The sequence below is a fragment of the Elephantulus edwardii genome, unplaced genomic scaffold (assembly GCF_000299155.1).
Source record: "Elephantulus edwardii isolate Elephantulus edwardi_28Jun2011 unplaced genomic scaffold, EleEdw1.0 scaffold00094, whole genome shotgun sequence".
In the NCBI taxonomy this organism is placed as follows: domain Eukaryota; kingdom Metazoa; phylum Chordata; class Mammalia; order Macroscelidea; family Macroscelididae; genus Elephantulus; species Elephantulus edwardii.
Window position 1 is genome coordinate 9,994,628 of NW_006399844.1, and position 17,994 is coordinate 10,012,621.

Consider the following 17,994-nt stretch of genomic DNA (forward strand, 5'->3'; position numbering starts at 1 on the left):
CTTACTTTTCTCATTTAGCAAGAAGTAAGGTGGATTGTTGCTAGTGTGACTCACTAGCAACAGGGCAGTTTCTCTACTTTTGGACTATTCCTCTTGACATCAATGTGGCTGCTGTGGCACCAGCCATTACATCTGATTTTAAGTAAAATAAAAACCAAAACTTTTTTGTCATCAAAGTTAAAGTCTTACAATAGAATATTTCATTTAGTGTCTCACTGGCCAGAAATGATGAAAAATGACCACTCCTCCTAGTTGTAAGAGAAGAAATCCGGTATCTTGTCTGGCACTGACCATTGTCACCTCATACAAAACCAGAGTAATGTAAGTAGGGAAGAAGGCAAAATGGATATTGAATGGGAAACAAGCAGTATTTGTTGGTGTTCTTAAGAGTAGGAACCATGATTTCATCTTTTTCAGATGGCCAGAATTGTCTGTAAGGGTTTTGGGTTTAACTTTCTAGGACTAATGTTATATATAAACAAATCATTGTTTTGTTTTGTTTTTCAAACACATCATACTTGTACATGCTGTTATTAATCTCCTTTTTAATTAAATAAGATCACATACATCATCCATATAATTTTAAATCACTACATAGTAGTCCATCTTGTAGAAACACCATAATTTACTTAATCAGTCCCCTGTAATTAATTATTGAAGTGGTTTGTAATATTTCACAGGCTCCATGATTAACAGCCTTGTAACTTTATTTTATGTATGTTTATAATTCATTTAAGACACATTCTTAAATTATGCTGGCTTAAAAGCCAGGCCAATGATACCAACTATTAAAGATTTTGAGGACAGTAATCATATTAATTCTAGAGAAGTTGTACCAACTACTTAGATACCTATGAAGGGTTTCTAGGAGTTTCCCCTGAAAACTCTATTACTTTTTAATCCTTGTCAATTTGACAGGAAAAAATATTTTTAAAAAGAAAGAAAATGGGGGGAGCTCTGGTGGCCTAGTGGCAAGGAGCTGCAACTACAATCTCAGAGGCGCACGGTTCGAATCCACCAGATGCTCTGCCGGGGAAGGAGGGACAGTCTCCTCCTGTACCAGTCAGATCTGATTTGACGGTACGCTCACACAAAAATAATAAAAATTTTTTAAAAAAAGAAAGAAAATGGTAGTTTGTATTTTCTTAATTACAAGTGAGGTTGTCATTGATATTTTTCATATGTACATTTGATATTTTCTTTTAAGATATTTCCTCATTTCCTTTACTCATTTTTTAAAATGAATTAGTCCTTCCCCCCCCCCCCCTTCCACTCATTGGTAAAGTGTTTTATATGTTCAGACGCTGTCATAATATGAGGGAGACAGGAGGTTTATAGGTGAGGGGACCTAGGAGCTATGAAATAAGATTCCCCCGGTAGATGAGGGGTGAGGGAGGATGTTCCATGCACAGGAACAGCTGGTGCAAAGACTCAAGAGACGGGAAACAGCATCTTGTCTATATTGGTTTTCGAGGGCTGCCATAGCAAATTGCCATGAATGTAATAGCTTAAACTGTCAGAAATCTATCCTCTCACAGTTATGGAGGTTAGAAGTCCAAATCAGGGTGTTGACAGAGCCACTGCCCCTCTGAAGGCTCTGGGGAAGATCGTTGCTTGCCTCTTGCAGCCTTTAAAGGCTCTACATCCCTTGGCTTGTGGCTGCACCACTCCAGCCTCTGCCCCAATCTTCACTCGGACCCCTTCTCCGTGACAGCCTTTTCTCTGCCTCACTTAAGGACATGTGCTTCTGGATAATCTAGTGGATACAATTCACACTTTATAACTACAAAAACCATTTCCCACCTCACTAAATGTGGTGATAGTCACAGAACCAGAATAATAACTTAAACATATCTTTTGAAGGCCATTGTTCAACTAAGTAGAGGGGCCTATGAGTCTGAGATGACATAGTAGCAGAACCTGGCCCTGTAAAGGAAGTGGCCATGAGGAATGTTGGCTGTCCCCTTGAAGTGAAGGAGGGACTGCTGCCATGGGAGAGACATGATGAGATGTGTACTCTGGCTGCTGTGTGTGCCAGCACTGGAATTGTCCTCACAAACGTTGGGGCGGGTGTAAGGAATAAGAAACAGGGCATCTGCAATGACATCTAGTTTCTAACTTGTGTCATCTTGTATGTGAAGTTCAGGAAAAAGTTGAGTTTGAGGTCATTCAGTGGAGATGCTTTGTAACCAATCAAGAGACATTGTCTTGGGGTGTAAATAAGATTTAGGGGAGGGGGTGGAGTAGAGCTTACAGGAATGTAGGAAATGTGGATATTTTCTCATTATTTTATTATGAAGTTTTCAAATATTCAGAAACAGTGAAAGAATTACATTTATCTGCTGTCTAAAATACTCCGTTCTCATTGTACGACCCTTGTCCCAATGCACAGCTGTCACCCTTAGTTTTTACATGTTTCAGAGTCACTTGTAGACACCAGCATGCCTCCCAACCACGCTGCATCGTACACACCACCGACTGTGGTTAGTCACTGCTGAGTCAATGCCACTTCATGGCAACACAGTGTGCGCAGAGCAGAATGACTCCAAAGGTTTTCCAGGCTGGAACTTTCCAGAAGCAGGTCCCTCTGGGTGGGCTCAGTGCTACCCCTTCGGGTAGGAGTCAGACACTTAACCATGTGGCTCTGCCAGGGACTCCATAGAGCATTCAACCTGAGCTCAGTGTTGAGTGCGATTCACAAACATGAAGGGTCCTGTTTGGAGCCAGTCATACACCTGTGTAGCCTAAATCCCTGTCAAGGTTGAGAACATTTCCCATCAGCCCAGAAAGTTCCTTCGTGTCCTTTCTAGTCAATTCCTATCCGCACCTCATTCTCAAAAGGCAATCATTGTTGGATTTTTAAAAATTCCAATAGTAAATGAGATCTGTCTGTTCTAGAACATCGAGTGAGTGGAATGATGCAGAAGGTTATCTGCGTGCCTGGCTTCTTTATACCATTTGGAGGCTCATTCATGCTGTTGCCTTTTGCAGTAGTGGATCCCGTTTCCTTTCAGAGAAGTATTCATTCCATTGGATGAAGCAGATAAGGAACTTGGATTTTTAAGGAACAGCAGAAGAGGAGGACCTCACTAAAAAGACAGAGGAAGGATGGGATGGCAGTAGGTAAAGTTCCCAGATACCAGGGAAGCATTTAGATCAGCTGTAATTGGGTTTGACTGCGTAGAACATAAAGACGAACTGACAGTAGCTTAAATAATACAGAAATTCTTTTTCATCACAAGTAAAAGAAGTCCAGCAGTAGACAGGGCTGAGGGAGGATGAGATGATGGCCTCATGATCCCATCAAGAGCTCAGGGTTCTAGCTTTCTGCACAGCCATCTTCAGCCCTGGCCTCTGTCCTCTGGCATCACCTTATGGCTCAGTATTGTTCCTGAAACTCCTGCTATCTCATCTCATTTGCTTTTCACACTGACGATAGGACAGAAAGTGGACAGAAATTGTACCGTTCAGCTAAATGAATCTCTTATGGCAGCCTTCCACGAAGTTCCACATGTACCCATTTAACATCTGATTGATTAGAAGTTCATGAAGGCCCATACAACTGGAACCTGAGAGTGATACCTTAGACCACTGGGCTATCCTGACAGTTGGCCTGCACCACTGGGGAGAGTGGACTTTTAGATGGACACTGGACATATTTCTGTTACTAGAAGGGGCTGCCAACAGCCTCCTGTGCATTCTCTTCCGACCTGGTGGTCAAGCCACAGCTCCCCCACTCACCCCGGCCTTCCTGTCTGTGGCTTTTTGTGGCTAAGCCATCACTTGATGGGTCTTCCATCTCCCAAGCCCCTGGGTTTCTTTTTTTCTCACATTGATTCCTCATCTTGTTCTGTATCCTTCTTTCTTTGTAGGCCTCTCCTGGCCTCTGGCTTTCTGGATTTTAAAGGGCAGCAGCAAGAATGAAGGGACAGTGTCCATCATCTCAGAAAATTAGCAGACAGCTCTGTGGGCACTTTCCTCCTGAACTTTGGGCCTCTCCTGTGACCAACTCCTCACTCACCCCATTTCCTCCTTTCCTTGGTCAGTCTCCCCTGTCTAGGAGGGCTGTAAAAGGAGAAAGCTCAGGAGGACCAGGAAGATTCAGAGGGACAGAATAGTATTTGGAAATTGATAGATTATTTCTGTGACCTTCAGCAAATCTTACTGAGACTCAGTGACCTGGTCTGTTAAATGGGATGTCAAGAACTGCTTTGTGAGATGTAATTAAGAAGAGCAGGAGGTGTGTGGGTCTACGGTCTAGGGTGAAGGATGCACATGTGAGGGACACGTGGCAGAGATTGACTACCTCACTATGTCCCTGGCCACACTTGGCCATGTAGGGAGGTGAGCCATGTCACCCTTCCTATGGTCCCTTCTGCCCTTGCCCTTGGGAATTAGCTCAGTAGGGAAGGTTCTAGACTATGGCTTCCAGGGTTTGGTCAATGCATGAGAGACAATGTGGCTGGCTGGAATCTGAAATGTTGGCCAGGCCAGAGCCCATCATAGCTTATTTCTGGGTCTTGACCTGAAAGGTCAGTCTGGCAGCTGGAGCCCCCTGGAGGAGAGGTGGCAGGTGAATGTGATGTCCCAATCCCACCTTGTGCTTCTCCCAAGTAAGCAAAATAAGAACAAAACCCAAATCTGTTGCCCTCTAGTTGATTCTGATTCTAGGAAACCCCGTGTGTTAGAGTAAAACTGATTGTTGATGGGTCATCTTCGTGGTCATCTTTATGGAAGCAGATTGCCAGGCCTTTCTTATGCAGCACCATAGGGTGGTTTCAAATCACCGACTTTTGGGTTAACATTCAAACACAATTGCCAATTAAGTGAGGCCACCAAACAGCGAGGTTCCATGGCCCAGATGCTGCTGCTCCCCCGAGCACTTGAAGTAGTCCCATCTCCCAGCCCCAAGCACAGGCCTGGGGGGATCCAGGACAGTGGTCCTGTTGCCTGGGTGCAAGACACGCACACATCCCAGTGACCAGGCTCTGTAGCTCCTGTGGTGTCTCTGTGCATGCCTGTTTCGGGGGGGAGGAGGGAATAGCCCATGTGTCCTGACAGCTTAATGTGGCATTAGCACAGGGACCGGGAGAGGAAGTCAGCAGGAACAGGTGCAGTGAAGCCTGGTGGATACCAAGAGCCTGCCAATGGGCCAGATTGGCCTGAGCATGGCTGTGGCCCAGGCACCCCGTGACCTGCTGACACCATTCTCAGGCTGCTGACTGCCCAGGGGCTGGTGTATGTATCAGAGGAAGAGCCAGACACTCGCAGAGAACTTGGCTATCTGCGTCCTGGCTGTCTCAGACCTGAACCTGACCCTGCCTTTCTCTGCATTTCCAGAGAGCACACCAGGCCCTCAGGTGCTGGGCTCTCAGTGATGACTGACACCTTTCTAGGGCTCAGGGTCAGCCAAGGCTGCAGGAAGCGGTATGTGCAAGAGGCTGTAAGAGCTCTGAGCTGGGGCAGGTGACTTCTCCCAGGCTCAGGGAGGATGGCCTGGAGGAACTGGTGTGTGAGTGGTCAATGGGACGGAGCAGACGGCTGTATTTGGGCTGAACCTGGCTGGCCGCCTCCATGCCACCTGGCAAGGTCTCAAGAGGCCCAGCTCAGTATATTTAGCAAATGGACGGGCTGTGGGTCAGTGCATGGGGTTCGAGGACACCAGTGCTCCCTCTAGGCTGCCTGGGGCCCAGGGGCTGGTTTTGGGGCTCATTTATCAGCTGCACCTGGGGTGCCTGGGCCTCACTGGGCACCCCACATGCTGGGTTAAGGCTTTGCCTCCGTCCAGGGATGTGTGGGTATGAGGAGACTCTCCTCCCAACTCCTCCCTTGGTGGTGGTCTCTACCCCAGGTTGTCCAAGTCCCCCCTCCCCCGACTTCCATTCTGTGCCCAACCTGTAAGGACTTGTGGGCACCAAGAGGCCATGGGCTGGGTGGGAAGTAGAGGGAGAGGGTCCTTGTGACAGCTGCAAGAGAGATCCCTGCTCCGGGGCTTGATACAGGGCCTTTCAGGAATGAGGTGCACCCTCTGCACCCCGACCCCAGGGCCCAGCCTGCCGCCCCTGTGGAGGGGTATGTGTGCGTGGGCTGCTGAGGTTAAACCGGCCTGGACGCACAGGGAATTTAACAGCAGCAGCTCGGCTTTCCCGTTGGCTTCCCTTCCCTCCTTCTCCAAAGGAGGCCTTCATTGAAATGATAGAAATAAGTGCCGGCTTCTGAGCCGACGGTCGTCCCTGCCAGGCCTCTGCCGGGCTCGCCACCCACGCGCTGCCAGCCTTGCTCGGGCCCACCTGGGGTCTTGTTTGGAGGGCTCAGGCTCCCTCGGGTGCAGTTTCTCCACCTCCCCCCAAAACCGGCTCTAGCACCCCATGCAGGGATTGGACTCATGTACAAATGGTACCCCCAGGAGGAGGGGCTCAGGAAGTGACATCGTTCGGCCCGCCCCACCTCCCTATTCCCTATAAAAAGCAAAATGGTGACTCAGAGAGGAGAGTTAGAAGCGACCTGCCTCCTGTGAATTTTTAGACTTGGAATCAGGCAGCAGGCACGGGAGACAGCAGCTCGGAAGACGTGGCTGACATGCTATTAAGCGGGTGACGGCGGCAGCGCGCCCCTCCCGGCTGCAGCAGCCTCGGAGCGCGCGGAGTGGGTGCCCGGGCGCGCAGCCCCTGCCCGGCCGTGGATGCTGCGGCTGGGACCATGGCAGCGGGGGGCCGCCGCCGGCGCCCACTGCGCTACCAGTCCCTGGCTGCCCTCGTGGAGGATTCTCAGTGGCCTTTCTTGTTCCTTGTCTCAGACTTCAGCTACGGGGCAGACGACTACGACGGAGAGGGGAATGAGGAGCAGAAGGGGCCCCCAGAGGGCTCGGAGACCATGCCGTACATCGATGAGTCGCCCACCATGTCGCCTCAGCTCAGCGCCCGCAGCCAGAGCAGCGGTGACAGGATCTCCCCCACCCCACCCGAGGGGCTGGCACCTGGGGTAGGTGTACTTGCTTGGCCTTCTGGGCTTGGGGCCAGGGGAGCTTGGTGGGGGTGGGTGGGCAGGGTGACATAGATGGCTAGGGGCAGTCTATTTGGGGACCTGTGGGGAGGAGTGTACCTGGAGAGATTTGAACCTGGCTGCTCTTGCTGTCCTTGGGGTCATCCCTGTCCTGGGTTTCTCTCAGGCTTAGGGGCTGCAAGCACCCCTGTGCCACCTTCTGCTGCTCAGCTGACCACCAGTATCCAGGCTCTCCATGCCTCTTGGATAGCCTCATCTCTGCTTTCCCTTTCATCCTCCTTTCAGCATGTGGGGATTCAGAGAGGCCCCCAGGCTTGTCAGTGGCTGCATCTGGGATTGGTCGTTAAATAATGCTGGCCCATCTCTGTAGCCTCCTTAGAGCTCAGCCCCTCCCTGTGTTCTCTCTGGAGGGGAATTAACCCTGATGGTGCCCCCGTCTCTCCCTGTCAACAGAAATGGGAGCTCTGCTCTAAAGAGACACGTTTGATAAGGACTGTTAAGTATGTGCTCAGAAACAGACCAAGAGATAGGACCGTGTGGAGGGTTTGCGGACCTTTTGTTGATGCCTGCTCCTGCAGCCGGCCCTGGCTGTGTCTGCACCCTGTCTGCGCTGAGGTTCGGTGTACGTGCATGTCTGAGACTTAGGAGCAGGCAAGACCGCGAGATTCCTGGGGCTGCTTTGTCCAGTTGCGGAGAAGACTCCAAACAGCTTCTTCTTGGAGATTGTGTATGCAGGGAGGTTTTGGGGAGTCCCAGTTATGCTTGGTCAAGGGCTGGCCCAAGTATGATTTGTGGGGGTCCTCTGTCTTGCTCCAAGACACCCCTCCCTCACAGAGGAGTTACTGCTAAGATTCTCTGAGATGCTTTCCCCCCTTCAGAGCAGACCAAGCCCCTCCCCATCCTGTCTTGAAGCCTACCTCGACTTCACTCTCTCTTTAGCCCCCTTGGCTTGCTTCCCTCCTGTCCAGCTTGGCCACCTTCCACCCCTCACAGGGCTCTCTCACCCCCTCTTCACACACTGGGGTGGCGGATGATGGCTGTTAAGAGTCTTTGGCAACAAGGGCCTTGGCAACCGGCATCCCACTTGAGGGAAGCCACAGTGTTGCCATGGCAACAGAGGCCAAGGCAGAGTAGCTGCCTGGCAAGGCAAGTTTGGAAAGGGATGGTGGGGGCAAGTGGGAGATAGAGGGACTGAGCTAGGTATTGGCCAGGTTCAGGTCCCAGCCCCCAGCCAGCATTGTGGGGGTTTCCTTTGTCCTTTAGAGAGGGGTGACAGGTTGGAGACAACCATCTCGGACATGCAGGGACAAGTTTTGCTATTGATAGCAAGGATTTTCTATAACCTGAGCTGAAGCCCGCTTCCATTCCGGGCTGAGGGTCTCAGAGCACACGGGGCTCAGAGGCATGCAGGGTGACCGCTGAGTCCTCCTGCAGTTACTAGGAAGTGAGAGCAAAGCCTTTTTTCTCCCCAGCAAGTTGGCCACATAGTCTTTTCTCCCCAGCATTTGGCCACATAGTCTCAACTGTCAGCCGGCTTTCCTGGCCTCACAGATTCTGCTTTGTCTCACTTCCCATTCCATTCCTTCCACCCGGTCTTCTGTCCCTATTTGCTGGAGCACTTGATTTGAAATTCCATAATTAAGATACTCTTTGCAGCTTTCTTCAGGGGACCGGGCTGCAAACATGACAGAAACATAATGGTTTTACTTTGTGGCTCATAAAAAAACTATTACTTGGCTTAAAGGCTTTGAATCAAGGCAATATGTAAAGGCCAAATAAGTTCTCAGAGTGCTTGGGCCTGGAGGATTCCGTTTTAACACTGTTAAATAGAAGCCACATAGAAACTAGGGGTGGGGAGCTTGGGATCCAGCTAAGATCCGCCTCCGGGCCACTCCCCCACCCCAGGTTCTGCCCTTTCTGCTGTACCACTAGCCCCACCTAGTGGACTCTTGAGGTATTGTTGTTTATCTGGGAGGTTAGTTTCTGGAGGGACTTCACAGATGAGTGTTTTGGGGGACTATTTTGGTTAAAAAAGCCGAAGTTTCAGCTACTTGGCGCTGCTCATCTAGTCCAGAAGAACTCCTCCCTTGCCAGGCTTCCTGTTGGGAGCTTGGGAACACAAAGTTTTTTTGGACCAAATCAGATGATTGTTCAGATATCCGGCCCCTGGTACTCTTGGCAGCTGGATCTTGCACACCCAGAAATGCAGCCAATTCTTGTCTGAAAGTCTAAGGTTTCGTCTAGTCTTCCAAGCAAACCCAAGGCTGATGAGAATTTGCCATTTTCTGGCTGTTCGGGTGAGTGTCACAACCTCCTGACCCTTGATACCCTCATCTCTAAGTAGGACTCCAGGTCAAGTTCACTGCTTTCAAGCCCATTTTGACTGTGCTAGAGTTGGCAAGTGTAAATCTCTCAGAAGCCAATGGGCTCGTCTTTCTCCAATGGATTGGTTGGTTGGCAGCTCAACCCTTAACTCACTTCACCACCATGGGGTCCCCCTAAATAGGACTCCCCAAAACCTACTGCCATCATGTCAGGTCCAACATAGATAGGAACCCTCCTTCCGGTTTCTGAAGCTGTAAATCTTCAAAGGAGGAGAAGGCCTCTGTCTCCCATGGAGCAGCTGGTGGGTTTGAACAGCTGACCTTTAATTAGTAACAGGACACAATACGACTACAAGCACCAGGGCTTTTTTTAAATCAAGACTGTCTGGAGATACTTGAAAATAGTTGCAGCAGTACATCGACAGGGAGCTGCCTGGGGACATAAAACTAACATTGCTGGTGTCAAGGGGATTGGCTGAAAGCAGAAAATAACAGAAAGATGTTTCCTTGTGTTTTATTGATTATGCAAAGAAAGGCATCTGACTGTGTGGGTCATAACAAATTATTATTAACATAATTCCAGAACTATGTTGTTTCTGGAATTCAGAATTCCAGGACACTTAATTGTGCTCATTCAGAGTCTGCATATAATCCGAGAGTCAGTCATCTGAATAGGATAAGGGACTACTTTATGGTTTAATATCATGAAAGGTATATGTCAGGGTTGTATCCTTTCACCATTATTTATTCAATCCCTGTGCTGGGCAGATAATTAAAGAACCTGGATTATATTAAGAACACAGCATCAGGATTGGAGGAAAACTCATTAATGACTTGTACATACAGATAATACAACCTTGATTGCTGAAATCAAAGAAGACTTACTGATGAAGATCAAAGACTACATAGTCTTCAGTTATACCTCAATGTAAAACAAATAAAACCCGTCACAACTAGATCAACAACATCATGAGAAGTGGAGGAAAATGTTGGCGTTGTTGAGATTTTCATTTTCTTGGCTCTGCAATCAGTACTTATGGAAGCCACAGTCAAGAAAGCTTGGGAAAATCTGGTGCTAAGAGCCCCCCCCCTTTTTTAAAATTTATTATTTTTTGCACACGTACCGTCAAATTAGATCTGACTGGTACAGGAGGAGACTGCCCCTCCTTTTCCAGCAGAGCATCTGGTGGATTTGAACCGCATACCTCTAGGATTGCAGTGCAGCTTCTTGCCACTAGGCCACTAGAGCTCCCAATGCCCTTAAAATGCTAGAGAGCAAGGATTTAACTTTAAAGACTAAGGTGTGACCCAAGCCATGATATTTTCAGGCACCTCATATGTATATGAAAGTTGGACAGTGAATAAAGACCAAAAAAGAACTGATTTTTAATTGTATGGCTGAACATTATTAATATTCCCGGATCTGCCCAAAGAACAAGTAAATCTCTTTTGGAAGTAAATCTAGCCAGAATGCTCCTGAGAAGCAAGGGTGGTATGACTCCATCTTGTGTACATTTGATTTATTATGAGGCAGGAGCAGTCCCTGGAGAAGCACATCTTGCTTAGTGAAGTAAGGATCAGTGTAGAAGACCCGCAAAGGGGTAATCGGATCAGCACATTAGTGCCAACAATGGCCCAGGTGTGGCAACAGCTGTGAGGATGACCCAGGAGCAGGCTGTGCTTTGTTCTGCTGTGGGTTGGAACATGACACACCTAACAACAAAAAGTAGGGCCAACCACACTGCAGACAAGCAGTGATGGAAGTCTTGCTTCTAATTTAGGAGACCTAAATGAAATTCGCACTATTAAATTCTGTTTACCTTATGCACAGTTAACACGTGTCAGCGAAGGCTTACTTGTTCTTACAAAATTTATAGGCTTTGGTGGAGCTTCTAGATTGAGGGACATCAGGAAGAAAGACCTGTCATTCTACTATTAAAAATCTGCCAATGAAAACCCCATGGATTACAAAATCTAATTAGCTACTGGTCATAGGGTGGGACAGTAAAAGGCTGCATTTTGTTTTGTTTTGCCAAACTTTTTATTGTATTTTGAGGGAAGGTATGCAGAGTGAATTCGTTTTTCCATTCAACATTGTTACATAATGACACTGATTACCATTCCAACATTGTAACAACACTCTTCCTGCTTGTGCCTTGTGTTTCTGGTGGTGTTTGCCAGTTTCTGTGAGCCCTCTAAGCTTTGTCTTGGGCAGCTGGTGCTCTTTGGATCTTGTATGACTGATTGTTCTGATACTGAATGCCAGAATGTATAGCTAGAATGCTCCTGAGAAGCCCCAACAGGGAGACTTCACCTCACGTACTTTGGACATATTATCAGGAAGGACCATTTCCTAAAGAAGTATGTCTTATTTGGTAAAGTTTAGGGTGAGCGCAAAAGAAGGCATTCAAACGGATGGATCAGCACTTTCTGTTGTTACTGATTACCTTACAGACTTGTGTATTGTGTGGCTGAAAGTTGAGTCATGGAGGTGATTTCTCTTCCAGGCATTGTTAAAAACAAGCTGATGGAAGATTGGGGAGGGGGGGAGCTCAGGTGAGGCCTATCATGTAGGACTTGGGTCCCTGTGGGTGCTTGGTCCTCAGTAGCCAAAGGCCAGGAGACTTTTCTCAACCACATTTAGAGGCATGGGGGCCAAAGAGCATTGAAGCAACCCAATCTCATTAATATTTATATATAGTACTTTTGCAGTTTTAATCAGTCCTACCAGCAGTGATCCAGAAACTTAGAGCACTGGAAAAGCCTGTTGTCCAAGACTTCTCCAAAATCCCAAAGAGCAATGATGTCAGTTTAAAGACTAAGGGGTGCCTGACTCAAACCATAGTCTTTCTAGTCAGTTATCATGCAGCTGAGAGCTGGACACTGACTAAGGATGATAGAGGAACCCATGCCTTTGAGTTGTGGTGTTAGAAAAGAGTACTGAACAATCCCATGGACTGCCAAAATGACCAACAGACATGTATTGGAGAAAATAAAACCAGAATGCTCCTTGGACATAAAAACCATGGTGAAGCTTCATCTCTCATACTTTGGGCCTGTTGCGAGGAGGGACTATTCCTTGGAAGAAGACATCATGCTTGAAAAGGTGGAAGGTCAGTGACAGTGAGGAAGACTGAATGAGATAGATTGATACAATGTCTGAGGAAGAGTGTCAGTGACATCAAGACTGCATTACTGGCTGTGAAACATGCTCCTTGCTCTCCATCAGCCCTCCTTAAGCTTTGTCCTGCTCTGTTCACTCTGGTTTGTGCCCCAGACGTGTGCATCTTGTCAGAGTGAGGCAGAACCTACCCCTGCCCCACAGATTCCACTGTCCAGGTCTCCAAGCCCAGATTAAATGGGGTGCTCTGGCAGGTCCAGGGCTGCTGACCACTGGTAGTTCATTTCATCTGAGTGTGCCTGCTATTCCCTGGGAAGGAAGAATCAAGACTCTCGATCTTAACTGACAGGTTAGGGTCAGTTTTCTCAGCTCCTGCCACAATCTTCCCACAATAATGTGCTTCCCACCAGCCATCGAGGTCTCTCTCATCCTCCAGGGGTGCAGTAAACAGGGGCCACAAGGTAGAGAGTGAGATGCAAGTTTTGTCTCACCTTGATCACTGTGTGTCTCAAGGGATGTTACTCACTCTCTAAAGTGAAGATACTGGAGCTCTGGTGGCTTAGTGGCAAGAAGTTGAACTGCAATCCTGAAGGCACACGGCTCAAATCTACCAGATGCTCCACTGGAGAAGGAAGGACAGTGTCCTCCTGTGCCAGTCAGATCCGACTCGATGGCACACAACAAGGAAAAAAAAATATGAAGATACTGAGAACTCCTTTTTCCTGGCCGCACGTGTGCAGCTGCCATCATGTTTCATGAGACCTTGGGTAGCAGAGGGCTTTTTAAGTTGCAGAGTCCTTATATGTTCAGCCAGTGTGTTGTGCAAAAGGTTACTACAGTCAGCTGCTGACGAAATCTAGCAGTTTAAGTAATCTGAGAACCTTATCAGGCCACCAGAATTGGGGTTCATGTGATGGCAGCTGATATAGGTGCTGTTACTATCAGCATGTCAGTGGAATCTGTTCAATGTCAAACTCACTGTCTAGTTCCTGTAGGACCCAGGTGCCCACTGGCATGTTAGAGAGTGTGCAATAAAAGGCTGAATTATGGAGTTCAGACTCCAGCCTGCAGGTGAATCCAATTGTTGATCTTTTTTCTCCTCCACCTCAAAGCTACTTAGAAGGGAGCTCTGGTGGCCTAGTGGCTAGAAGCTGTACTGCAATCTCAAAGGCACGGTTCAAATCCACCAGATGCTCCAATGGAGGAGGGGCAGAGACCTGGCTCGATGGTACACAACCAAAAAAGAAGAAAAAAAGTTACTGAGAGTGACCTGTGTGAACCTTTGCAGGCCTGTCTCACTTAGGGTCCTGACAGTCCCATGACATACATACTGTTGTCCATTTGATTTTATAGTTGTGGAAACTGAGGTCTCAGAGGGCTGATGCCATTTGCACAAGGGCATGCAGATAGTGAGGTGTTGGCTAGCTGTTGAGTCAGCCCTCATGGAGAGTCAGGGCCACACACAACAGACCCTAGTACTGCCTGGTTGTGCCACCACCAGGATCAGTAGCAGACTGGACCAGGTGTTGCCAGAACTGGGGTCTTTCAGATGCTTTCGCCTGGTCCTCACTGCCACGCCTGTTCAGACATCACCTCCTGTGGGAAGCCAATCCCTTCGATGCCTGAGAATTTTGCAGTTATCTGTGGGGCAGGTTGGCCTGTGAGATCATGAAGCCCAGGAGCTACAGGTCTCACCCTGGCAGCTATGTGGCTCCTGTCAGCATCACCCAGCTCAGAGCCTGGTGTTTGTGGAATTGAATTGAATAGGGCTGGAATGGCCAGGCAGAGGGAAAGGTGGGCAAATGCAGTCTCAGGATGAGGCTGGGAAAGGTCATTGTCCCATCAGAAGTCTTGGAGCTTGAGGTTGCAAAGTAAAGACATTGCTTCTGGGTGATGGAGAGGCCTTGTAGGGGGTGGACAGGGGCATCTGAGATTGCAGCACTGCATGTGGGACCCGGGTGGGTGGGTCCCTTCTGCCTGCCCCTGAGGAGCTTCCAGGGCCATGGGTACTGCTTGCTCTCTCTAGGAACTAACCTCCTAGTCTTAATCCCCTTCTCTCCCCTTTCTGGGTCCTTAGTTCCAGTGCAAAGGGAAGCAAACCACCTGGCCCCTCCTCCATGCCAGAGACCACAGGCTCCCTTGCTGTCTAACCTTTGTAACCCTTTGGGAGTATTTCCATTATGTGGATGAGGAGACTAGGCCCAGGGTAGCTCCTTGGCCTGTTCCATTTGGGAGGTAGGTAAGCAGCAGAGCCAAGATGCCCACCCCATTGTTTCTGCCCTCCCTCCTCATACTTTCAGCCCCCTCCACAGCAGGCCCTCCCTATTCTCTGTTTGCTCTGCCAGTCTGGCCTGGCCCCCTTTCACACCTGGCTAAGCACCTTCTCACCCCCTACACTGTCTTCCCTGATTAACTGCTCCTCGTTGACCTGGCTTTTCCCTGTTGCTCTCACTCCTGTGTGGGAAGTCCCCCGCCCTGCTGATGTGCTGGAATCATAGTCCATGAATATATTTCACATCTGCCAATAAAAGAGCTGCTCACAAGGTCACATTGATTCCATAAAGGTGAACTGCTCTCCTGCAGGCCCCAGACACTGGCGATATGACCGTGAGCTGAATCAGAATCATCCTCTAGCCCAGAGGTCCCAGATTCTTTGAGGACGGGGCCAGGAGGCAACCCAAATAATCCCATCATCAGGTAAACATTGCTCTTGAAACAGGCTCTTTGAAAGGTACTGTGAGATCTGCACACTGCCTGCATGCCCCAGCAGTGGCACTTCTGTGTCAGAGCTAGTGGCCCCACGGCTCTCTGCTCTCCCAAGATGCAGAAGGACAACCCCAAGTGTCTGTCCACAGATTGGCTCTTATGCAGGGAGTTTTCCTTTAGTACCTCGTCTGTCCACTAGTGGGTGCTGGTGAGGCCAGCGTGACTTGCCTCCCCAAGGTAAAGCTCTTGTTGAGTTTGCTGTCTGCAGAGCCACACAGAGCCCAGCTTGTACAGCAGAAAGAAGAGAAAGAACTGAAGCACTGTGATAGTGTGTACTAAGTGCCAGGCTGTTAAAACACTTAGAAATATTAACTCATGGAGTTCTCACTACCACCCTGTCAGGTAGGCAACACCATCGCCCTCATTTTCCAGTTGTGGAAAATAAGATGCTGAAAGGTTACAAAAGCCACGTAAGGTTACACAGCTAGTAGGTGGTAGGGCACTTGTAACCGCTGCTTTTCCTCTCTCACCAGAGCATGAGCCTCTGTGCTACATCTCTGGGCAGCCTGTTGAGCTTCTTGTTATTATATCCTGGGACTGACCAATAGCGGACCCTCCACTGGGTTTTCAGAGACTGCCAGGCAGATGGGAGGACTCTGCCCATCTTGTGTAGAGCAGCTGATGGATTTGAACTGCTTGCCTTTGAGTTAAAAGTGCAACTCCTTACCACTAGAGGTTGTTGTTGTTAGGTGCCATCGAGTCAAGTGTGACTTACAGCTACCCTGTGAACAACAGACCTGAACCCTGTCCTATCGTGTGCCATTATCATCTGACACACCTGAGCCCATTGCTGCAGGCACTGTGTCAGTCCACCTTGTTGAGGGGGTCTTCCTCTTTCACTGACTTTTCCAAGCGTAATGTCCCCTCTCCAAAGACTAGCCTCTCCTAGCAACCTGTCCAGTATGAGAGACAAAGCTTCACCATCCTTGTCTCCAAGGAGCACTCTGGCTGTATTTTTTCCCTAGATATATGTTTGTTCTTTTGGCAGTCCATGGGCTACTCGGTACTCTTGTCCAACACCACAACTCAAAGGCATAAATTCTTCTTTCACCATTATTCAATGTCCAGCTCTCAGATGCATAGCAAGTGATTTAATCCCCAGTAAATGGGTTCCAGTGCCTCCTAGCTGGAAGAGCTACTTGAGGACTAAGTGACACAGACAAATGTGAAGACATTCGGTGCTACCTCCACACAGAAGGACCTGCTTCTGAGATGAACTTGAATTTGAGTCTCTCCTCAACTCTGGGTCCCTCTATGCCTGATCCCTGCCAGGGGGCAGCTCAGCTCCCAGCAGTATACCTGCTGAGCAGAGGCAGCCCTGCAGGGCTACACTGTGCCAGAGTTTAGGAAGAAGACGGGCATAAAGAGGAAGCTCAGTTGCTGAGAAAGAGGTTTACTGTATTTTCACACAAAATATGTACACCTTGTACATGGTGGTGTTTTGTTTTTTCAAACCACACCCTCTCCCCAAGGTATTTTCATAAGCACAGTATGCTAATATTTTTACATGTTGCTATAAAATATTAGCATGGTATATTTATGAAAATATCTTGGGTAGATGGGGTACAGGGTTAACAAAAGATACAGTGCATATTATTTGCATAAAAATAAGTCATCTTGCTTTGGACCATTTCTCATTTTACCATGATGTGTCTACTGTCTGCCATGGGGGTTTCCCCTTAAAGTTTTGCTGGGGCCAGACCCACTACCAGGGTTTTATGAGCCTAAGAAAGGAGGGAAATATAGATGAAATGGTGAGAAGCCCCTTATATCCAGCACAGTTAAATGCTCACCCATCTTTAGAACCTGGTTTCAGGTTTTGAATATGTTTAGAGCAGGGCTTCTCAACCTGCACCCTGTTGACAGTTTAGCGTCAGATAATTCTCTGTGGTGGGGTTATCCTGTGCATTCTAGGATATCAACCAGCATGTCTGTCTCTATGCAGTAGATGCTGGTAGTAGTGTTGTTGTTAGGCGTTCTTGAGTCAGCTTATAGCAACCCTGTGAACAACAGGATCTGAACCTTGCCCAAGCCTCTGCTATCCTCCCAATTTCTGATATGCTTGAGCTCACTGTTACAGTCATTATGTCAGTCGTCTTGTTGAAGGCCTTCTCTTTCTCTGGCCCTCCACCTTTCCCAGCATGATGTCTTTTTCCAAGGACTGGACCTTCCTGAAAACACACCCAAAGTATGTGAGGCCATTCTTTCCCCTCCTTGCCTCTAAAGAGCACCCTGGTTGAACTTCCTCCAAGACAAACTTGTTTATTATTTTGGCAGTCTGTGAGACAGTCAGTACTTTTCTCCAGCACCACAACTTAAAGGCATCAATTCTTCTGTCATCCTTGTTCACTGTCCAACTTTCAGATGCAATTCAAAATACTATGACTTAAAGTAGGTATGCCTTAGTCTTTAACCTGACATCATTGCTCTTTAGCACTTTGGAGAGGTCTTTGACAGCCAGTTTCCCTAGTGCAACACACTTTTTTTTTTGCAACACACTTTCTGATTGGCGACTTAGTCCATCGTGAGTTGGATTGCCAATCCCAAGGTAGGTCGAATCCTAGTGCCCTATTTCTTCCCGTTGCTGTGGAATCATGGTGACCTCATGTGCATCAGAATAGAACTGTAAACCATGAAGTTTTCCATGGCTGATTTTTCAGAAGTAGAAGGGTGTACGCCAGGGATGTGTCCTATCTCCATACCTTTTCAACATGTATGCAGAGCAGATTATCTGAGAGGCTGGGCTCTATGAGGAGAAGCGTGGCGTTAGGATTGGTGGAC

The 17,994-nt window shown here is 48.2% G+C and overlaps 1 protein-coding gene across 2 annotated transcripts in view; it reads left to right on the plus strand.

Moving 5' to 3' along the window:
• The window catches only part of ABR (active BCR-related), a 179,723-nt gene that overhangs the window by 45,479 nt on the left and 116,250 nt on the right, over positions 1–17,994 (plus strand). The window contains exon 2 of one of the 2 annotated variants that reach the window (XM_006890999.1): positions 6,797–6,981. In XM_006890999.1, coding sequence (XP_006891061.1) covers positions 6,797–6,981 — 185 coding nt within the window. Of the gene's footprint in view, positions 1–6,699; positions 6,982–17,994 lie in introns of those variants that run through there. The other variant, XM_006890998.1, reaches the window with a different exon arrangement.